This window comes from Aythya marila, assembly GCF_965140915.1.
Source record: "Aythya marila genome assembly, chromosome: 8".
In the NCBI taxonomy this organism is placed as follows: Eukaryota; Metazoa; Chordata; class Aves; order Anseriformes; family Anatidae; genus Aythya; species Aythya marila.
The window spans coordinates 11,920,643-11,943,872 of NC_139049.1; the positions used below are offsets into that span (position 1 = coordinate 11,920,643).

The 23,230-nt window shown below is 53.1% G+C and overlaps 1 protein-coding gene across 4 annotated transcripts; it reads left to right on the top strand.

Moving 5' to 3' along the window:
- Positions 1-3,316: 3,316 nt before the first annotated feature.
- On the top strand, positions 3,317-23,188 carry LOC309880958 (ADAMTS-like protein 2; the record flags this gene model as incomplete). 4 transcript variants are annotated; one of them, XM_082766442.1, is made up of 18 exons in its annotated part: positions 3,317-3,501; positions 9,570-9,707; positions 11,402-11,477; positions 11,975-12,077; positions 13,034-13,179; positions 13,872-13,995; positions 15,265-15,345; positions 15,462-15,637; positions 15,894-16,329; positions 16,812-17,232; positions 17,723-17,829; positions 18,388-18,517; positions 18,861-19,074; positions 19,337-19,492; positions 19,876-20,046; positions 21,670-21,846; positions 22,471-22,615; positions 22,740-23,188. In XM_082766442.1, 18 exons carry the CDS (start codon positions 3,317-3,319, stop codon positions 22,856-22,858), a joined length of 3,105 nt encoding a protein of 1,034 aa, XP_082622568.1. In that variant the 3' UTR covers positions 22,859-23,188. The 4 variants fall into 4 exon arrangements, with proteins under 4 accessions (XP_082622568.1, XP_082622569.1, XP_082622570.1 ...); XM_082766443.1 differs by having other exon boundaries at positions 3,338-3,501; positions 9,565-9,707; XM_082766444.1 differs by having other exon boundaries at positions 3,338-3,501; positions 9,565-9,707; positions 18,391-18,517.
- Between the last annotated feature and the right edge of the window lie 42 nt (positions 23,189-23,230).

Genomic DNA, 23,230 nt, shown 5'->3' on the forward strand with positions numbered 1-23,230 from the left:
TTGCCCAGCTCCGGTTTAAACAGATGGAGCTTTTTTCAGTCTTGCCTCCAAATTCAGAAGTCACCCAAACAGAGTAGCCAAATGCTTTCCAAGAGCAGCTCTATCTGGAAGGGTGCATTGTTTTGGGATGTTTTTCCCCCTCGGATGTCATGCTCATCCTGATGTGTGTTGGTAAAGAGCACGATCGTCCTTGCACCTGATGCAAGGAAAGGCTGAACTGAGAGTGAGAATGGTGCCTGCTGTTGTAATTTGAGGGTTAAATCTGCAGCAGCACAGAGAAATACTCTTTAATGCATACCAGGCAAGAGCCCCCTGTGCCCTGGGGCCAGCTTGAGGGGGGGGGGGGGGGAACAACCTCAGCAAGGCCCTCAGCTGGTTTATCCCACACAGGGATTTGGGTTACTGTCTCCTTTCTGGACTAAACTTCATTCAGAAACATCACAACTCGGGCAGCAGGAGGTGGGTGCCTCCCTAGGGCAGGGTGACAGCGCGAGGGACACCACCAGGCGACACCAGGGGTGTGGGGCACAGCCAGACGCACCCACAACAGCTCCGGAGGAGGGAAACCTTTCCTCTGCACCAGCACGGACCGAAGCTAGAAGAAGGCAGGATGAGGGGTGATGGGCAGCGACCTCGGCTCTCGCAGTGCTCCCAGCACAGGGAAGGGGCAAAGCACCAAGGAGCCCCTCGCTGGCCTCTCCCTGCCGTTTGCATCTGGCTCCAAGGAGAAGGCTCTGCAGATCCCTGGCGAGGGCACTCGAGAGCTGACAATCCTCAGGGCCAAAGCACAGGCAGCAGCATGCTTCAAAATGGGAGGTGGAAACAGCCTCCCCTCCTTGGAGGCCTGCTCCTTCCTCTGCCCCAGCAACCCAGGACCACCCAGCTGCCTCCAGGAAAGTTTTAGGACATTTCGCCCTCTGCCTCTTCCACGTTTTCAGATTAAGCTGAATGAAGCCACTCTTTTCTTTGTACTGAAGGGGATGAGCTGCAGAAGGAAGGACTCCCCCCATTTCCATAGTCCGAGCTTGTCTGTGGAGAGGAGCCTTGGGCCACACAGGTTCCTTCTCAAAGGAAGAACAAAGCCCTGCTCGGGGGCCAGAAAGGGGCATCTGTACTGGGGCAAAAACCAGGTACAGCCAGGCAAATTGCTGGAACCGTGTGGCCAGTGGGACAGACCACAAGCCCAGCACAACATCCTGCACATCAGGATGTTGCAGAAAAGCAGGGAAGACTGCTGTCAAAGCCAGGCTCCCTCCAGCTGCCTGGTCAATGGGACATGAATGTCTGAGGGCAGGGAAGAAAACACACACAGAAACAAAGGGGTGTCCAAAGACTTTTACACTCCAGACCGAAGCCTTGCATGCATTCTTCTAAACACTCAGCTTCTATAATTAATGAACATAAGGCTGAAATCCTAGGCAACTCCCAGAAGGCAAGGGATGAGGGCAAATCAGTCCCCTGCAAGCAGCCCACACATCTGAACATGTCTGGTTACAAACACGCAAACAGACGTTGGTTTTGGTAGCTGGTGATGGTTTTATTGGCAAGCATTTAAATGTATTAATCTGTTTAATGGCATCATCAAATCCTTCCCTACAATAGTTATCTGGAGGGTCCCAGGACCGTGGGGGAACCTTTACATTCCACACCCTTGCTTCCACATTGACTGAGAGTATTCAGAATCTTCCACAAACATTAAGAAAACAACCACACTGCTTAAAACTCGGGACCTAAAATCGCAAGCAGCATTTTAACACTATCTAGCTGCATTACACTTTACATTTGCCTCACCCCTGTGACCAGAAGAGGCTCAGGAGATGCACGTCTGGGATGAGAGCAGGACTAACACAAAAGGTCAGGACAGGCACCGAGGGGCCCTGCAGGGGAGAGCACTGCAGTTCACCTGGATTTGCCCTGTCATGCTCTGGTAATGCCTCACATGCAATCCCCCCCCCCTCCCCAAATCCTCTCTGCACCATATGTTACTCAACAGCCCGCTGCTGCCTCCTGCCCTTCCTGGGGCTGCAGCTCAGCAGCTGGTGGTGAGGGGCTGAAGATCAGCCACGGTACAGCTTGTGTGAGAGCAGCACAGCACCCAGCAAGCTCATACAGCCGGAGCTGGCCTCCCTTTCCTTCTTACCCCCAGCCTCTCCCCTACCTCTGCACCTCCACAGGGCTCTGCTTATCTTCAGGGCAGGAGCTGCCTCACAAGGAGCATTACACAGGGCTGCAGCAGGGCACAAAACCCAAGGATCGACTCAAGCTTTAGTGGAAGGCAGCTCACGGAGAAACTACATTATTTCACAACTCCTCTCCCTTGTTTTCTGTGGGATGGGTCAGAAGCGGGTTGCCCTCCTCCTCCCTTTGCCCCCCGCCTGCTGGCAGATGGCCTTGATCAGGAGCCCCGCGTTGCTCCCCCCTGCTGCCACCCCTCCATCCTTCCTCTCCCCTACCGAGAGGCCGAAGCCCTGGGTGGGGGAGAGGTGTGGAGGCCTCGCATCACCTTCCCACACCGACCGCAGCACATCTGGCGGGCAGAAGCCACGGCTGCCAAATTCCTGCCCCAGGCTGGGGACACCTCGTGCTTGGCACCAAGGCGTGTGGGCACAGAAGGAGCAGGGTGTCCTGGCCGAGGCTGTGCTGTGATCACAAGCACAGCGGGGGGATCCAGCAGGGAGCGGGGAAGGTGCCAGGAAGCTTTTTAAGCCGTTTCCTTCCTTTTTGAACTCGCACAGTTGACTAGCTCGGCACGTCAGCCTGAGAGCAGTGCCTGGAAGATTGGGATCAACAGAGCCCTTTAGTCTGGGACGCCCCAGGTTGCTTATGGGGGCTTCACTGCTTCCTCCAGGGCCTCGTGCAGTGCAAGCAGGATGCGGCGGGCTCGTCCTGTCACCGCTGGAGGGGAAAAAGCAGCGAGCGAGGCGGTGAGCCTCGTGTCCTCCCATGAACCACGACCCGCTCCGTTTGCCATACACACCCCGCAGCTTTCCCTCCCGCTGAAACAGCGAAGCCCAAAGCCAGGCGATCGCCCAGCGAGCAGCATCTCCCCCAGCTTTTCGGGATAAAACACCAAAAAGCAGCCCCGGGCCGGAGCCAACCCCCTCCACCTTCCCCCGGCGCCTTCCCCTCAGGAGGCCGGCGGCGGGGCGGGACGGGGCTGGGGCTGAGCCCCGGGGCTGCCCGGCCCCGCCGTGCCCCGCTCCCCGCCCCCGGCGGCTCCGAGCGCCGTCTCCCCCCCTTCATCCCTCCCTCCCCCGGCGGCTGCGGGCCGCTGCCGGCCGCCCGGCAGGTTGTAAAGTCATTAAGCCCCTCAGCCATGCCGGCCCGCGCCCCGGCGGCTCCTGCCACGGCCGCTGGTGGGCCGCCACCGCGCCGCCTCCTCCGCGGCAGCAGCAGCAGCAGCGCGGCATGGCCGCCGCTCCCCGCCGCCTCCTCCTCCTCCTCCTCCTCTTCCTCCTCCTCCTCCTCCTCCTCAGCGCCGCCGCCCCCCTCGGCGCTAAGGTAAGCGGCGGCGGAGCCTCCCCCCTGCTCGCCCCTCGCCCTTCCCCTCAGCCTCCTCCGCCAGCACAAAAGGCCGGCGGGGCGAGGGGGGTCCCCGGGGGGCTGCGGGGCCTCGCCGCTCGCCTGGGTGCCGGGCGGGGAGGTGACAGCCGGGGGGGATGGCAAAAAGGGGGATCTGTGCTTTGAGACCCTCGTGGGGGCACCTTGATCCCCTGAGGTGCATGTGCGGGATCCGGAGCCTGGTGCTCCCCTTGTCCCTGGTGTCAGAGCAGCGCTGAGCCCCTGCAGCGAGACCTTTCCCTTGTCCCTTGTCCCTTTTCCCTTTCCCCTTTCCTCTTCCCCTTCCTTCCCCTTTGGCCAGACCACCCTTCACAGGGTGCTGGCCGAGCCCCCCGCTCGCAGGGGTCACCGCACACCCTGGGGCTCCACGTGCGAGCTTCCCGGCCAGGTCCCTCTGTGCACGAGGGATCCTGCGCTGCTAGCAGAAAGAAAAAGGGCTTGGAGTGGTTTTTTTCCTTCCCCAGACAAAGCCACGGTGAGGTGAAGCAGTCTCACAAGAGCTGTCTACTGCACAGCGATAGGCACCGCAGCTTTACACCCAGCTTTGTCCAGCAGCGTCTCCTGAGCTGGGCTTGTCCTCGTTTTAAGCTCAGGCAGTGTCCCGCTTCCACTGCGTGTTCACCGCCTGCTCTGCTTACCCCAAACCGTAGGGCTCTGCCAGACAGAAACTTCAGGCAGAGCAAGCCGGGTCAAGCTGAGCAGCTGTGAAATCCTTCATCTAGGCATGGAGGAGTCCCGTTCAGGTCGGTGACTGCGTACACAAGCCTGGGCTGCTCGGGGTCCTGCTGCCACAGACCCCCGTGGGGGCACCCAGGACCCCGTGGCTCCAGGTGACCCCGCAGAGATGAAGGATTGCACGCTGCAGGAACGGCTGGTGGTATTGCTGCATGCCCTCCGATCGCTATCTTCCGTGCCAGGCCGCGCACACAGCAGTCATTAAGGGATTAACCTGCAATTGCTTTTGCTCTCTGGTTTTCTACAGCAGGGTTATACAGAGAATGCGATAGAAAGCCTCCATCCCTAGATAAGCAAATTCCTCCCTGTGTGGAGCTGTCTCGGCTCAGTGTATTCAATGCCTCTGAAAAAACTGGTGGTAGAGATGCCTCTCCTGCACACCCCACATTGTTCCCTTCTTTCCCTTCAGAGTTTTCCAGCCGTTCTACTAGCTCATGCCAAAGTAAGCGTGTTCTCCTACTTGAAGGGAAGGACCTAACCAACTTGGATCAAGTATTTTGTAATGACATGCCTGTGAACTTTCTTTCATGGCAGGATTATAAACAGTACTTCATAGTTCTTTGCTGGCTTCTGTTTACCAGCTTTCTAATTTGCTTCTCATCTGTGCCTCATTATATGTCCAGATTTCTGTTACTTATCTGCTGCAATATCACATCTTTCGCAAGTTTAGCGTTTTCCCCAGATTGGTCTTCTTCCTACTCCCATATAAATTATTCTGTAGGTCTCTTTTTACCTCTGGGTACTTTCCCATCATGGGAAATTCCTTCTGTGGGATCTTGTTAAAATATTTCTAAGCAAAATCTGGTTTTGTATCTGTGTCCGACAATGAATCTCTCATACAAACTATCTCTATACAAATAGGCTAAGACAATGACAGAAGAAGAAATAGCTTTACACAAACACCATTTTTTGGGGTAAAACATCAGGGCACAATTGCAAACCCTATTGTTTTTTTTTCAGGGCTTGCGGCAGAGTTTATTGCCACAGCTTTGATCAGAGCACAACACAGGGAACCCAGACCAGGGGGGCTGAGCATGGCCATTCATTTCCAGGAGTGTAAGATAATAATCTGGCAGCCGTTCCAGGCATTAGGACATCTGAAGCTACTTAGTATTTCAGTAAGTAGCACAGTTTGCTGTAGAGAGAAGCCCTTAGGTAAAGGATCCTGGAAATTTCTGGTAGAGGACACGCGGTTAATGACCTCGGGAAGGGTCTGTTCGGAATTTAGTTCATTTCCAGCTGCTGTTTCTTGTTGTCTTAGAAGCTCTGACAGGGCTGAGCTTACAACAGCTACTTGTGCCCTTCAGTGGTGGTCAGGGCCCGAAGGCATGTCAGGCTGCAACAGAGGGCGTACCCCTGCGAGCTCCTCTATTAAGGCGAGCTGAACAGGGATGTTTGTTGTCTCTCTTCCTAGAAAGCCTTTTTTTCCCCAAGACACAGACTAATGAATCCCGAGATTCAATATGGGAGACTAAGCCAGTGACACAGTCATTGCCATTATTCCCAGGCTTCTGGGAAACCCATTGTAGTTCAGAGCTGATCTGACGCACGGCAGAGAATCGTTAGAGGATTTATTTTGTCCCTTTCTGCTCTTCAGAAAGACTGCCTGGAAAACCGATAGGATGTCAGCCTGGGCTCGCCCTCCTGTGCTGGGCTGCAGCATTTTGTTTGTGGCAGCCTTTGTTTGGTGTCGATGGGGGGGAGAAGGGAAACAGCTGCCGAGTCTTTGGGTAGACAGAAAAAGCTTTCAGTGGTGCTGGCTTAGAGACTGATGTTTCCATCATTGGTATTGGTAAATCTGGAGGCAGATGTTCTACCCTGGAAGAGTTCCCCACCCTGCCTTATCTTTTCAGTCTGAGCAGGAGGGCTAGAACAAGGTTTGTGTGCATAATTCACTGCAGAGTGCTCCTGGTGCCCCCCTGCACCAGTCCATGCAGGCTGTCCTAAATGCCTTGCTCCTTAGATTACAGCAGGTCGGGTTTTAAAGCTCTGGTCCCCCCACAGCAAGAGGACAGGAGGGCAACCTTCACCTGTGTGTTTGTACAGCCTCTGTCCAGTGAGGCACAGAAACAGCATGGTTAGCCTCAGAGAGGAAGAGCTGCAGCTGTGTGATCACCTTGTGCCAAGCCACAAGTGCCTCGAGGGAAATTCTTGCGGAGAGCACCTGGCTGAGCTGGAGCATGGTCTGTCTTAGCTACCGGTGGTAATTTCTAGCCCTAACATTTCTCAGCACCTAAGGAATTGTACCTGATCTCTTCCCTGCTTTGGGCAGAGCCCCCATCCAAGCCCAGGCAGAACCAGCCTTGCAAACACTGGACCTACGCCTGCCTCCTGCTCCAGCATTTCTAGCCTGCTCTGTGGGTGGTTCTGCAGCACAGCACAAGTTAGAGCAGCTTTAGCATCTCCCACAACCAGGGCAGTGCAAAAGAGTTGTTTTAAAGCCCGTCTGACTTTTCTTTTTCCACGGAGTGTGGGATTTACTCAGGGGCTTGGGAAACTAAAGCTAGGAGCTTATCTAATCTGGAGTCTATCCCACAGCCCTTAATTTGTTATCTGGAAGTTTGGAAAATGCAAGTATCTCTAATTGAAAACAAGAGGCGTTTGTGTGTCATGGTTAATGCAGATTTATTTCTGACAAGAGAGTAAATTCAGCACAGATTGGAACCAGCTGCCCCAGCTCTAAGTACCTGAGTCTGCCCTCCACGTCTCCAGGCCTAGGACTCAGGCGCTGTCATGCCGTAAGTCTCACTGGCTGAGGCGACAGCTCAGCATTGTCCTTGCTTGCATGAGGAAATAAATGCTCCTGAGCAAGGACCGGCAAGGGAGCTTGGTCATGGAAAACCTGAGAGCCAAATCAATCTACTTAATGTGTGATTGATTCCTCCAGCGAGGGGAGGAAGCAGGAACAGGGAGTGCAAAGGGGCTTACAGATAGAGAGGAACACATTTTATTCCAAATCTGCTGTCGCTGCTTGAGCTGCAGCAAGAGCCTGTGCCCAAGGCATGCCTGCGATGGAGGTGGGTGGGAGGAGGTGAGCACCAGCGAGCTGAAAGCAGGGCACTGACTGGAGGAGGATCCAGCAGGCAGCTGTGGCTTGTCTTGCTTTTGAGAGCAGCAGGGCCTGTGGATCATTTACTCCAAACACACAACATCTTTTTCGTAGCAGGGTAGGTCAGTAGAACAGGGCATTTCGCTTCTCTTTGCTCATTTTCCCTCTGTACTGTCTCACCTATATAGACTGTAAGATCCGTGGAGCAGGACTATCTTGTAGGTTACAAATACACCGGATTTTGATTGCCACTTGGGGAAAAACTGTGTCAATCCTGCAGCTTCTGGTCCACATGCCTTCCCCCGGGGCAGTGCTCGCACCCCGTGGTGCTCTGTAGCTACTCAGTCACGTGGAAAGATGCCAGCTCTGATTAATACCCCAGCTACAGGAGAAGCTGCTTTGCACTGAGCTCCCCACACAGACACAGATAAATCACTGTTCTCCTTCCCTGCGATTGTGAAGAGCTCTTCCTCCACAGGCCTTGAGATGCTTATCACAGAAGAGTGTAGGAGGGGTCAGGGAAAGACTTGAACTGAAAATACCTTACAGCGAGAGACCTTTAATTTCTTTCCTGGGTAGCTCTGGAAGCTACACAGTCAGCATTTCCATTTGCGATCTGATCATATGCACTCAGACAAAAATTCTCATAGGACACAGGTTGAAATGAGCATTTGGCAGAAGAGAAAACGGTCCTTTTGAAAACATGCTTCTTTCTTTTAAATTTGATTTCAAATTTAATCCTTCTCTTGAGCAACTCTGCTGCTCACCACAGCTCTTGGTCTCAGTCAGACAACTCAAATCCAGCCAGGACATCCAAGTACATCGAAGAATTTTGTTGTATTGTTTTCACAGTTAGCTATTGTAATCATCAAAGGTAAAGCATCAGGTAACATGGTGCTGTTTCATGCAGCAGAGCAGGTTGTTTCCAACGTGCTCTGGCTGCTGTATGATCGCCAAGAAGAGGCACTGCGCGCACTTCAAACATACTAAGTTACAACTTAAAAACATTTGCACAAAAACAGCTGCATCTCCTCTGCCCAGTGGATGTTCTGTTGGCAGATGCTGTAGAAACAGCAAATTCTCGGGCAGGAATTACACTACAAGATGAAGAACACTTTGGTTTTATTACACCAATAAAGAGCGTCAAGCCAAGAGGCAGTCAACCAAAGTAGTGAACAGAGCACATTCAGCAAGGAGCAAACTCTGCTGAGTTTTCTTTCACATCCATCAATTATCCTTCTGCAGAACAGTTCTTCTCGACAGGACTATCAGCTGCAGCCACAAGCCTGCACATTTTGGTAAGAGTAGCAGTGATACTGCTTCTCTGTGCCTTTACTTAAACATAACAGATCTTACACATGCACTAATTATTCATTTTCTTCTGCTAACACTGATAAACCATGAGCATTTTCTGCTGGGTAAATCACTTCCAATCACTGCCCTGTGGTAAACTCAGGGCTGCATTTAACACCATTCACAGCTGTATTTCAGCAAACAGCAAATTCGTTCTTGTATGTGCTAGTTTGCAAAAGTCCCAAGGAGCTTTTAGGCCATCAGACACAGAATGAGAGAACAGCGCAAGGAAAAAAATCTTGCTAAAACAAAGAGTCACTTACCTGCTGGGAGTTACAGAGGCAGAGCCAACAGCAGCCTGCTGCAGTGACCTTGTCGGGGCCAGAGGAGCTTAAGTTTGCCAAATTTAAAGGATCAGCCCCGGCGAGGCATGCTGGGTTGGGGAGAGCCCTCTGGGGAGCACGTTGTGGGGTGGGTGGCGAGAGGTCAGCAATGCAGTGGTGAGATGGGATGGCTGCAACTGCAAGGGGCTCTGCTCCCGAAGCACTCTTGAAAATGACTTTTGTGAGGGTTGCAGGGTGAGGAGCTTGGACCCGAGCCGACTCGTGCACAAAGGGGAGTTTATTCGATGTGCTGCAGCTCCAGCAGAGGACAGATGCCTCCCCCAGCCCCCCTCAGCCTTTCTCCTCTCTCCTGACCACCCGTCGGAGCCAGCTGGGGCTGCGATCTGCTGGCATATCCGACTCAGAGCCAGGCCTTGGCTCAGGCTGCAGCTGGGATTATCCCCACAAGTCCCACCTGAGGGCCCTTCTCCACATCACACCGGTCCCAGAGGCATCCTGTGGGTGCCGCCTCTGTCAGGCCTCCCTCGGGCCGAGGCAGCAGGCCGCTGGGTTCCCCCACTAACCATCCTCTGTTTCTGTCAGGACAGTAGTGAGGCAGCTGATGGAGCTGGCACCTGGGATGAAGAAGTCACCAAGTGGTGGGGAGAGTGGAGCTCCTGGTCCACCTGCTCCCGGTCCTGTGGGGGAGGCGTGATGTCCCGGGAGAGGCACTGCCTGCGACAGAGGTACGTCTGTCCCCACAGCACCCCTTGGCCAGCCCTCAAGGGACACAGGGGTGCCCCAACCCACGTTTTGGGCTCTGTAGGGCCTCAGGAAGGCAGGTGGGCAGCCAGCAGGCTGTGGGGCCTGTGGGAGACTTGAAGATGACAGGGTTGTGGGCTGGAGACCAGCTTTATTCCTGCTCCTCCCCTGTCCTTCACAAACACTGCTTCTCTACCACTGCTCTGAGCAACCTAACCCTGACTCGTAGCCAGTTCCCGTGCGTAGGATTTTGGCCCTTATTCCCAGACACCTTCTGGGGACTCGGCTGGCAGCAACCAGCTCAGCCATGCCTCAGCAATTTCCCCTTTTCACTCCCTGCAGAGCTGGCAAGATTTTTTTCCCCCTGTCATTTATCTGGCTGTCACCTGACAGCATCTCCATTTGTCCCCTGCAGCTGCTACAGCCCTGGCGCTGATTGAACAAGGTTTGTGGGGAGCTCCAGCTGTCCCCTGTGGGTCACCTTGCCACCAAGCCCTCCTCCTCGGGCACCTCACTAACGTGCTTCTCCCGAGCTGTTAATGAGAGCCAGCATCCTGCAGCACAGCAAGCCTCAGGGCCCCTTTCCCTTCTGCGTGAATGCACTCGGGAGTGCAGGAAGCTCAGACAAGGGCCCCCCACCTGCTCTGCCTCCTGCAAAAGGAAACTTCTTTCATGTGGGCTGGTTGGCAGCATCGGGAGGGTCCAGATGTGCTGAGGTGCCGTCCATCTGGACGCAGCCTCCTCACTGACGAGGCTTGCCAACGTCTCTGCCTCTGCTTGACACAAAACCCAGCCAAAAGGTGCTGCAGCACTAAGCAAAGCAGCTCGTGAGCCAGCTGTGCCCCACGAAATAATTTTTGCCCAAGTCTGCAGACTGCCCCTGCTTCAGCTGAAAGGCACGGCAATTTTTGAAGCCTTGTGGTGCAAATTTAAGCTATGCCTACACCACATAAAGCATAGCTCTGCAGGGATAGCTGCAATACATCAAGGCAGTCCAGCCTGAGTATGGCTATTGCACACCCTAAGTTCCCAGCCCTGTTAACCCACTGTCTGCTGCTGATCTTTACCCAGAGCACAATGCCTTAATCTGCAGTCCTAGCCTTTCTCCCCACACCTTCCCAGCTTTCAAGATTTTTTTCAGCATGTGCACGTCAGGAACTTGGACAAATGTCGCTGGCCAGAGCTAAAGCATCAACTGCTGAGAAACTCATGGTTTTTTGTCCGTTACCTGTACCAAACCTCTCCTGTTAATCTTTTAGGGTGTCCGTTCCCCATGGGAGGTGCCATCTCTCTGCCTCCTGCTCAGTGAGTTCTGATATCAATTCCCCTGCTCACTTCAGATCATGGGAGTGGTGGATCTATTGGTCTGTTGTCCTTCTGTCAGATCAACCCTATGGGAGCTCAGAGGTGAAGGGGCACAGCAGTGCAAATACTTCACTTGCTCCCTGTTCTACTCAAACTGCCTCAAAAAGAGAGTAGCCTAAAATTGCATTCCCCCTAAAAGCACTGAAAATGCATTTCAGAGACGTTGGCTGGCATAGATACAGAAAGCTTTGCTCTGATAAAACACCAGCCTGGCTTCTCCCCGTTAAGTCAGGCCTGACTTCTCAGTTATCCTCAATTTCTTAGAGTTTCATGGACCTCCAGCTCATTTCTGCATTCTCATTCTGCTTTGCAGGCTCCAGATGCCCCAGGGAACAAACAGCACCATGTGTGTTGGCCAAGCCAAACACTACCAACTGTGCCAGCAGCAGGTGAGAACCACTTCCAGCACCGACTGGTTCTTACTGGGGGATGTGGGATGCAGGGGTCCGCACTTGGAGCTTCAAGAGCACCAGCAGTCAGGGTGCGACTGGTCTGTCAGAGGCACGGGCCACTCCTGGGGCAGCGTGCCTCTGAAAACAGGGGAGATGGGCTCTACTCTCTGGGACTGAAAGGTGGGGGAAAAGGATATAGATAGGTTAGATTAGATTATAGATATATTTGTTGTGGGGTGGGGGGAAGGAAGACGTTTTTCCAGTATGCTTTTCCCTTTGCTTTAAGTAAATTTTGCAGTACTGTTAAATGCAGCTGTCTGAGGCGATGGAAGCCTGGCCCTTCTGCCTGTATTATAGCATCTCAGAGTCCATCACTGATTCCTTCCAGGGTGGACTGGGCATTTTTATCCTCCAAGGATGCAGCAGGGACAAGCAGCTGTCACAACCATGGCTGCGACATAGGGAGCTTTTGATCACGTTTATTCCCTCCATAGCCCTGCCCAGCCAACACAGCAAGCTTCAAACAACAGCAGTGCTCCAGTTTCAATGCCAAAGCCTTTGGGAAGCGCTACTACCACTGGATGCCCCTCTATCCAGGTGGGTTTTCACAGCTTCACACAAAGGATCAGGGTGAGAAAACACCTACAGGATCTCCTCAGACACAGGAGAAGGATGCAGGGGGCAAGGGATGGATGCTCCTCGTTGGTCTGGAAGTACTTTCCTCTGCTACCTCCTTTGGAGAAATCATTCCCTGTTTCTTCACAGAACCTCTCTGCCCAGCCAGGCCTTCTCTCTCACCACATTGCTCCTGTTTTGGAAAATACATCAGCAAGCGCTGGCGGGCAGACAGGACACAGGCTCCTCTGAGGTGTCTCAGCTAACCAGCAGTCATCCTGGCAGAGTGGCTGTTCACTCCCTGCGTGCCTTCTTCCATTTTGGCTGCCTCTTTCGCCCAGCGTGCTTCCCACTGGGCTGGTAGTGGGTTATTCTGAACAGGATGTCCATCCGTTTCCTGCGCAGAGGAGATAAATTCCTTCATGTGGCTTGCCAGATGGCCCTTGAGGCCCAGAATCAGCTCCTCTGAGACACGACTGTCTTTCTGGACCTGCCTGTTTTTCTCTTTCCATTAGCTGCCAAGGGAACATAGAATATCTGTACCTCTAGCTCCATTTATCAGCTGGAAGGGGTGTAGCTGGCCACAGTCGGTACAGTTGGTGCCTCTCTTACAGGTCTTTTTTGCTCTTGTGTATTTATGTGTGGCCTGGGATCTGCTGAGGCAGATTCCCCTGTCTGGCACAAGGGATGGCACTGTAAAGGGGAGAGGGTATGGCAAGGAAGTGGTTTTGCCATCGAGAAGCGCTTCTGCCAGGCCTGGTCCCCATCTGCAGCCTCATACCACAGCCCCTTTACTGCCGAAACATCTGTAGCCTTGGGGTCTCATCTCAAGAAGCAAGAACATCAAAGGTGATGTCAAACCAGCAGCATGGATAAGAGGGAAGTCCCCTTCTTCACTGCCCATCTCTGATCACCTCGCTCTGCCTCTGTCCCTTCAGATGACTACACCAGCATCTCCAACAAGCCCTGCGACCTCCAGTGCACCACTCGGAGCGGAGAGAGACAGCTGATGGCCCGAGCACAGGATGGTACCTCCTGCAAGGACAGGACCCATCAAGGAGTCTGCATCAATGGGAAGTGTGAGGTGAGGCTCTGGAAGGAAATAACACAGAAATGGGGAGTATAAATGCATGGTGGAACCTCCAAGGCCACGGGCCCCAGCAGGGAAGTGAAACCAAGGCCTGGCAGGAATAATTACGCTCCCTTTTGAATGCCTACAGACTAGAACAGAGCACAAAGGACATTAGATTCACATTCCCACTGAGTAACAGAACTTTCCTCCTAGTACAGAGAGGACTAGAATTGAGGTGACTATGCTTTCATAGTCATCCAAGTTGAAAAAAAAATCTTATATTTGATTTATCCTGCATGCAGCAAGGATAAAGGATGGGTGTGTGTAGTGTTACGCTGAGGTGTCTTAAAACCTCAAGTAGGCCTGCCTTTGATGCAGCATCTCCTGCAGAGTGATGCTGTATGTAACTATTGCAGTGCAAAAGATTGGCTTAAAGACAGCTACAGAATGAACTGAAACAGCTTACCCAAATCTTACTCCAGTCACCTACACACACACAACCTTGCCCCAGCTTCAGGGGCACAATGTAAATGGTCACAACTTGCACCAGTGAATATCTCCTGCTGCCAGATTCATTCATTCATTCATCACCCTACTCCAAGCTACCCTACACCCACACCCAGAACCTCACCTAAATGATGTGGTAGCGTTTCCTTGAAAAGACCCTGCCCCCAGGAAACCCTTTCTTGTTTTATTCTTTGCAGCCAGTGGGGTGCGATGGGAGCCTGTATTCGCCCCGGACGATGGACAGATGCAGGGTGTGTGGAGGGGACGGCAGCACTTGCCACCGTGTCTCGGGCAGCTTCCGAAAGGCAATCTCACAGATAGGTACTCCCTGCTACCACAGTCCAGAGACTTCACCTGCTACTCCTTACCACCAACTGGCATGAAGGGTGACTGGCTTGAATGCGGGTAGGAGTTTCCTAGCTGCTTGGTGGAAAGAGCTGAAGAGTGTCGCCACCTCTGCTTAAATGCCTGTATTTTATCCTTTTAGCTTAATCAGAGGAGATAGGTTTTGATGTGCTGTATATTAGCCTGGCGAGTTTTCCCTTTACCTCTTTACGGGAGGAAGCAGCTGGGGATCTATTTGTTCTTATTGATTTTGGCAGCTCCCCCACCTCAGGTGATGTGAAGAGGTCAATGAATCTTCTTTATTTGTGCTAGGCGTTCACTGGAAGCTTAGGTTCCTGTGATGAGGGTCACGGCATTTGTTTCAGCCTGCGCTCAGTCTCCAGCTTTCCGCAGTCCTATGGTTGTCACAGCTGTGGGACAGTCCCTCTGAAACGGGGCTGAGATTAACGGTTCATCTCCTGCCACCTCATGGCTCATTCCTCCACTCACAGAAGAAATAGACTGTGGTATACTCATTAGTAATTAACTGTGGTTTGAGGATGTTTTAGAACATCATTTCACATTGCTGTAGTTCCACTAGTCTACCTCATTCTCCACAGATGCTAGACCAGAGAAGCACTCAGGCTCCTTTCCAGGTCGGGGTAATGGTGCCGACCTCTCTAGCAGTACACAAACAGTCTTGGCATTCTGTTCCAGCTCTCATAAAATCTTACAGGGCAGGAAGAAAACAATGAATTTCTATTAGGAAAGACAAGCTGGCAAACCCACACAACTTTAAGAGCCTTCTCACTTCCTCTCCATTTAAAGGTCAATCTTTAAGCTCCTCTTGAGACAAATTCTGTTGAGTCAGGAGCTGAGGGGACCTACAGTCTTCTCCCTCCTCCCTTCAGCATTAGTGTTAGTCACTAGTAAGCTTTTTCTGTGCTCTTGCCAGAAAGCTTGAGAGCACATTCATTGACGCACCTAAAGCCACACAGTTATACTTGCACAATTCCTTTTTAACAAACCCAGCTGTAGTCAAACTGAGCCTTAGAGACCTGTAATGGCCATCTGTAAAGAGATTTCATAGGGGAGCTAGGATTGGAGCTCACAGCCTGGCGTGATGTGTTTATGTCCTTAAACAACCTGCTAGGGGTAGTTCTGCACTCCTACTTGCACATTTATCCCACAAACTTCTTTGCCTATGTACGCCTTTTTATTTCGTCCTCAGGGTTTCCTCACCTCCGTTCTGTTCCTGCTCCTCAGGTTATGTGTTCATCACCAACATCCCTGCCGGTGCCACGGACATCCTCATCATTGAGCGCAGGAAGACAGAAAACATCCTGGGTAAGCAGAGGATCCACAGGGATGTGGAGGTGCCAGTTCAGCTCTCCTTATTGCCAATGCAGTTTCAGTGCTCTGCATGGAATATCACATTTGTCTCTTTTGTCTCTTCTTTGAAGCACTCGCTGATGAATCTGGGCATTTCTTCTTCAACGGCAACTCTGCCATTGACAACCCCCAGAACTTCAGGGTGGCTGGCACGATCTTCAAGTACCGGCGGCCCTCGAGCCTGAACTCAGATGGGCTGGAGTATATCATAGCTCAAGGGCCCACTAACCAGTCTCTGAATGCCATGGTAAGTGAAGAGCTAGTTTTAGGCCTTCCTGTCTTGCCTGTCCCAAAATTGTGAGGCTCCCCAGACAAATGGAATATTCACCTTGTTCCCAAACCAATTGCCTGGGGCTGAGAAAGCCAGGTACTGCCCTGCAAGTTTCCAAGGATGCTATCTTCTCTCATCATCTGTCACAAAGTAGCTGTGGTTAGAAGAGATCTCTGTGAAATACATGCCCTTCAAATAAAACAAGTTTTGTTTTCTTCCCTGTTTCCCCCAGTACTATAACTTCAATGGCAAAATGCCACATATAACTTATGACTACACTGTACCACGGACACTACCACCTCTCCGAACTGCAGCCCCTGCTGTAGACAGACCTCACTATCATCACCTGCTAGAGACCAGCCAGAACTATCCTGCTCCAGCCAACTCCAGAGCTGCCAAGGACTCCAATGCCACATGGCTCTCCCTGCCACCAGATGACACCAGCGAACAGCTTAAGACAACCTTAAGAGAAAGGCATGAAGATTTAGGCTTCAGTCATCCGCACTTCTTCCAGACCAACTCCACCAGTCAGCCTCGGGGCTGGGTCTGGGAACAAGGTGAAGAAAAGGAGAAATATGACTTCCAGATAAGACAGGTCTACCATGCAAACACAGCAGGAGAGGAAGAGGAGGACAAAGCAGCAGCAATCGGTGGAGAAACAGAATTGGGTTGGTTGCTTTATTTTTCCTTCCCTCACAAGTCTGCATTCATTGATAGTGGACGTTCCACATTGGCTTACTTGAAATCTAGAGTGGCTTTCCCATTGGGGCTGCCAGAAGAGAAGGATGGTTAATAACAGGGGTGGACACTGTCAGGGAGCAGTAAGGGCTGGTTGTTCCTTAAGGGAAGGGAAGCAAAGCTGAAGTTGATCTGGGAAAGCCAAACAATTCAGGAACAGAAGTAGGAGCAAAACTCACCTACAACATAGGTGAGGCCAGACCTGAACTTAAATGGAGCTCCTGGGCCATTGGTAGAGAGTGCGTGGGGATCCCACATGAGGCTGGTCAGGGCAGTTAAGGTGCCATGCTGGCACCTTATGATTTTAAGGCCAAATACTTCATGCTTTTTTTCCCCTTACTGGACACCTAAACCATGTGCTGAAGTCTAAGTCATACAAGACAGTGAAAGCATCCCCCTGTTTCTCTTCCAGCCCTCAGATTCAATCAGATTTCCATCAGCACAGCTGTACCCTACAGCACGAGGAGATCCGAGCTCTCGGAGAACAGCCGCGCAGCGTCCTCCAGGCTTCGTCTCTTCAGGCGGCTGTGTCACCGAGACCTGCACCACACCGCCTTCTGTAGGGAGCTGCAGCACCTGGCAGCCAGGCTGGCCCAGAGGAACTCCACAGCAGGACTATGGACCCAGACGGCTGCCCGGTGGCCGCAGGGCCTCCACAAAGCACCGTCCCGTAAGAACTCACTGGAGGACTTGAAGGTGGAGGCATATGCTGGGAGTCAGGGGGAAGCAAGCAACTACAGCGTGATGGCATCTGTGGAGAGCCCTCTGCTAGGTGCCAGCACAACCGCGGACATCAGCCAGGCAGAGCCTCTGCAAGCCCCTGGCGCTGAAAGGTGGCACTTGGTTTCCTGGGCAAAACAGGAGCGTGGTTAGCTGGGGAGGGAGGGTTGAACCGATCCTCATAGTCTCACCGCTGTCCTTGACGTCCCTGTTCTCCAGTGTCTCTCCATGGCAGCTGTTGGAGGTCCTTGAGAAATGGTGTGTCCTCCAAAGACTGATTGGCGTAGCTCCTGGTGTGACACAGAGCTTCCAGAACCTATTTTGTGTCCTCCTGCCTCAGAGGGATCCATTTAAATAGGTTCTGTAGGACCTGCAGGGCTGTGGCTATTCACAGCCTTGCTAGTCGAATACAGGAGGTGGATCAAGGCTTTGCACTCTGCTTGTCATTGGGACATCTTGTCCAAGGTGGGGGGAGATGGCGATGGAGAGCAGGAACAATGGGTTTCGTCCCGTTTTCAAAGAAAGTAAGGAGGAAATTTAATACGTTTCATGTTTGCAGCAATTTTCATCTTTATCTCATGCCACCTCCTCCTCTCTTTGCAGCAATGAGTTTAATGTGAGCCCCGTGAGCCACGACGACATCAGCTTGGCTGACATGTATCGCTGGAAGGTCTCAGCCTATGCCCCCTGCAGCTCCACGTGCACTTCAGGTAGGTGAAGACCTGATCCTTATTTTCAAGATGGGTTCATCCCGGTAACTTCCTTTAATTGGAATCCACACAACCGCCCCCCGGTTTCTTTGCCATTTGGTTCCCTGTTTTTATGGTATCTAGAGAGGGCAGATGTATTTTGGTGGAAAACCAGGATATTATTGCAATGCCATTGGTCTTAGAGTGGCATCTTGAAGTGATTGACTCTTGTAATCAGTGGGGCAATTGTGAATTTCCGTACTTTGTAGGATGAGTTTTGGCGTCAGTTTTCCTTCCCAGGATGGGAGGTTAGGATGACAGCCCTCAGAGGAGTCTGGGGAGAGAAACGGAGCCATCCAGAGCATCTGGCTGATTTTTGTTTGGAGCCTTTTGTCAGTTCAAGCCTTTCCTAGGCAACTGATTGTGCAAGGGAGATCCTTTTTGGCTGCTGTTAGAGAAAACACTGGTATTTTTAAAATTGCAGGTAGAGTTTCAGAGGCTCTTCGATAATGTAATCATAGTTGAGGGAGGCTTTTGCATCTGGTAGAGCCTGACCAAGAGAGGATCTTGATTGTCCAGCAGGTATCAGCGCCTCCTATGCGATGTGTGTCCGGTACGATGGAGTGGAAGTGGATGAAACATACTGTGATGCCCTAACCCGGCCAGAACCTACTCACGAATTTTGCACAGGCAGGGACTGCCAGCCTAGGTGAGTGGGAACAACATGAACTGTCTGTGGGTACTACACATTTTAGTGAGGATTATTTTTGGCTCGACAACCATTTCGGGGCTGGAAGTTGTGCTTAAATAGCTAAACCCACTTACTCTCATGTTCACAAAAAAGGGAAGGAATTTATTGTGTCTAAATTACCTGTGAAGCACAAAGCTGTCTTCTTTCAAGACCAGCCCCCCTTAACATCAACATCTACGTGATCAGCAGCAGTTACTGGTTCAGGGAGTCCCAGGAACACACGCACTCCCCAGCCACCCTCTGTCCCTTGGTCCCCTTACCTGGGTTTTCCTTTGTGCTTTCTCTCCCGGTGCTCATGGAGGTGGGAGACCAGCCGGTGGAGCGAATGCTCCAGGACCTGCGGCGAGGGCTACCAGTACCGCACCGTGCGCTGCTGGAAGATGCTGGCTCCGGGCTTCGACAGCTCCGTTTATGATGACCTCTGTGAGTCAGCCGGGCTGGCCAGGCCCATGGAGAGGAAAGCCTGCAAGAACAAGGCCTGTGGGCCTCAGTGGGAGCTCTCCGAGTGGTCTGAGGTAGGTGGCAGGGGAGCTTTGCATCCAAGGATGGGCTGGGGCCTGGAGGAAAATGACAAATGTTGGGCGCTTCCCTCTGGTGAGTGCTGAGGAAGCGCTGCCCGACTGTGCCCTGGGGAAGCAAGTACTGCCTTTACCCCCTTTTTCTCTTCCCCTGCTGGGGTCCTGCCCCTCTCCACTAGTGCAGCAGGAGGAAAACACCTCTGCTTGTCCCTCTTGCGCTCTGCTTCTGAGCCCAGGGGCTGGCTCTGTGTCGTTGCAGTGTTCAGCCCGGTGCGGCACCCAGGGGACGATGAAGCGGGAGGTGCGCTGCTCGGTGGAGGCACCCCTCTGCGACGAGTCCCGCAAGCCCAGCAGCGAGAAGGTGTGCTCAGGACCCCCCTGTGACCGCCGCTGGACCGCTTCCGACTGGGGCCCGGTGAGTCCAGAGGGGCTGCTGCTCCCTCCCCCAGTGCTGGGGGTACAGGGCTGGCAGGAGAGGGCAGACAGGCAGTCACACTGCTGGTCTGCTGGCTTTCGTCTGGCAGAGGCTAGAGAATCGGTGATTATCTGCATTTTTGCCTCTCCATGCTGCAAAAATGCAGATTATCTCTGATTAAGTCCGAGGGGAGTTCTTTAATAATTTGGGATCCTCCTGGCACCTGAGGAATGAACCCCCCCGACCAGATGTACCTCTAAAGACCCTGGGGGTCGAGTGCTACACAGACCCAAAAGCAAGCCTAGGCTCCAGGCCCCCAGCACACCACAGACCGTGGCCCCTCAACCTTCCTGCTGTAACTAAATGCCCTCTGTTCCTCCAAGTGCTCAGGTGCCTGTGGTGAGGGACGCATGAGTCGCTTCGTCGCGTGTCGCAACCTGGAGGGCAAGGTGATCTCCGACGCACAGTGTGACCCGGCCACCAAGCCCCTGGCTGTCCACCCGTGTGGAGACAAGAACTGCCCCGCGCACTGGGTGGAGCAGGAGTGGGATCAGGTAAAGCCCACCCCACATCCCACAGGAGCTGGTGGGTGTCTGGCTCCCTTGGCAGAGCTGTACCCTTGGCACAGCTCCTTCCACAAAGAGGGAAGTAGCAATGCCCCAGTTTGCCCCCCCATACCTCAAGGTTTGTGGCACTTGCTGCCTTCCCAGGGACCTCCATTGGAGGGCAGCAATGTCCTAAGGAAATCCTCCTCCTCTCCCACCTCTGGCTCCCAGCTGGCAGTTGCAGGCACCTCAGCAGAGCTCTGTCCAGAATCTGCACTCACCTCCCCAAGATTTTGGTCCCACCACTAAAGAGAAAGCCCCAGAAAAAAAAAAAAATGGTTCTCTGATTAATAATAGCCAGAGGTAAGCCTGGACCACAGCCTGAGTCCCTGCCCTGGAAGTCACATCCAGCCCAAGAACACTTACTTGCCTCAGGACTCAGAGTCAAATGAATGTGGCCCAGGTGCCTCATTCTGTCCAGCCATCATTCTCACCAGCCTACTCCCTCTCTGTTGGTCAAGGGGCTTTCGGCTTCCCATGACAAGCTGGGCCAAATCCCAGAGCATCCAGAAGGAACACATTGACTCACTTGTGGGGTTTGACCTTGTAAAGTCTTGAGAAAAACAGGGATTCACAGAGCGTTAAGGAAGAAGGTCAGAGAAACAACCAAGCTCTCCCTCCCCTCCAACCATAGCTAAGCCTCTGTTCTCCTTTTTGTAGCCTTCCTAGCTGTTGACTGCATTCAGCTGTGTCCCTCCAGCACTGGTTAATGAGCAGAAACTGGTTAAACCTGGGGACCTGTGGCAGTCCTGTCAACCTTTCCTGCTCTGGCCCGTGGTGTGGGTCACATACAATGCTGCGGTACAATTGTTCAGTTATGCCCTGGTGACTAAACTCACCTGAACCCTGAAAAGCCAGCTGGGCTCCCCACCTTTGCCTGTGCCAGCGTCTTTGCTGTGTTCTCTCAGCTGGTCAGCTGTGGGTGAGCTGTGCACAGGATGACTCAGGAGGGATGCAAGCCAGCTGTGCTGGCCCCGGCATGGTGAAGACAGGCACAAAGCAGTGAAATCTCAAGCTGGCAACTGCTGCTGTGGGCATCAGGGAGCGGAGCAGAACTAGAATCAGATCCTGCTTCTCTTGGTGTTGTCCTGAGAAGCTGAGCCCTCCCACCTGTGCCTGCATGGCTGTGGGCTGAGCTCAGGTACTTGTCCATGCAGGTCTCCTGTAGTGCACCAGTTTGATCCCCTTGGCCCACGCACTGCTTGTCAGTGTTCCAAGACACAGGTTGCTGCACAAATATGCTACACAGTCTTCGAGGACATAGAGGTACATAAATTAAGTCAGAAACAGCCTTTTGTAGTCTTACCTTGACTCTTCCAGCTCCCTTGTGGTATCTGCTCTCAGGCCAGCCGAGCTCAGTTCAGCATCCCCCACGGATGGATTGTGCACAAATAACCAGCTCCTGTCCCTGCTCCCCAAGAAATTCAGCTCCCTTCAGGCAGCCGTTGCTCCTGTGCCTGCCCCCTTTAGACTGGTGTTAGCACACGTTAAGAACCTTGCTTCTGAGCAGGATGCCATCTTACCTGGAGCTGCACAGCCGAGGAGCATCATTTGTTTTGTTTTCTTCCCCAGTGTGATGCCAGCTGTGGGCGAGGGATGAAGACCAGGGTCGTCTTGTGTGCAGGCTTGGAGAATGGGGTGTACAGGGAGTACCCTGAGAAGCGCTGTGAAGCCTCCCAGAAGCCTGAGGAGCACGCTGCCTGTTTCAAGAGGCCGTGTTCGACGTGGTTCACTACCTCCTGGTCACAGGTAGGGCTCAGGGAGGTGGGGAGTGGGGAGACGAGGCCTCATAACCCTGGTTGATGGCGTACAACCTGCACTGAGGATTTCTAGCAGCCTGATCTGCTGAGGGCTCTGGTAGGACTGGACAGGACTGCGAGCTCTCTGTTAGCAGACCAGGCAGCAGAGGGAGAGGCTGGCACACAGGAGCTGGAGAGCATGTGGATTATGGCCTCAGGCAAGAGCACGCACTGCACTGCAGGCATTACAGCCGCGTCTCCTCTGCCAGGAGTCAGTGTTCTGTCCTTCCCTTGATTTTCACTAGTGAGCATTTAGGGAGTGGGGGTAGGCAAAGCTGTGGCTGACTCACAGCAGCCATTTTGTCCATCGTCAATCATAGCATCAGCGTTCAAAGCAAAAGCAACTCTGAGCTGCGTTAAAAAGCAGAAAGCCAACTCCTCCCTCACTCTGCCCCAGCTTCCAGGGGCTCTCCTCCAGCAACCAAAGGGGAGCTAAATCTGAGATCGGTGTGGGATCTGACCCAAGTCTCCTCAAGAGTAGTCTCCAAAGGAAGGCCTTGCAGGAAGAAAGAACTCGGCACCCACAGGAAAATAAAAACCTGCCTCTCATTATCCCTTCCCTCGATCTCCACAGTGCAGCAAGACGTGCGGTGCTGGTGTGCGGCTGCGCGAGGTGAAGTGCTACCAGGGGGAAGCGTTGGCTCAGGGCTGCGACCCTGCTTCCAAGCCAGAAGCCAGGCAGACGTGCCAGCTCCAGCCGTGCCCCACAGAGGCACCAGGTGAGGCTGGGAGGGCAGGGAGGGTGGGAGAGGAGCCCTGGGAGCCCTTTACGCCCCCCAGCCCTCAGCTGGGGGAAGCACATCTCCCTTTGTAACCTTTTCTGTGGATGCTTCTGCTCCCCAGAAGAAGACTGTGAAGACAAAGCGACGGCCAACTGCGTGCTGGTGCTGAAGGTGAAGCTGTGCTCTCACTGGTACTACAGGAAGGCTTGCTGCCGGTCATGTCGGCTCAAGTCACCCTGACTACCACCAGCCTGTAGTACCCTTCCAAATTCAGGGGCAAGAGCCCCCTTGAGCCAGACTTTACCACTTGAAGCCACACCACTTGGCTTGGCTATGGAGCCAGTCCCTGTAGACGAGCCTGCTCAGCAAGGAAGGACTCCTAGGACTTAGTCATCACCGTTCCCTCTCCACCAAGAGGTTTTTATTCAAAACAAACCATCGGTTCCTAGAAAGCTACTGAGAAGCGAGTTGGGAAAGCCTGTCCCTGCTGTCAGTCATCTCTGAAGAGCTCCAGGTGGAGGTGGTGGGGCGCAGAGGCCAGCCCACAGCAGGGCACAGACCACAGCAGCAGTCGCTCTGCCCTGCCCTGCTGATTTTTCTACTACAAGGGTT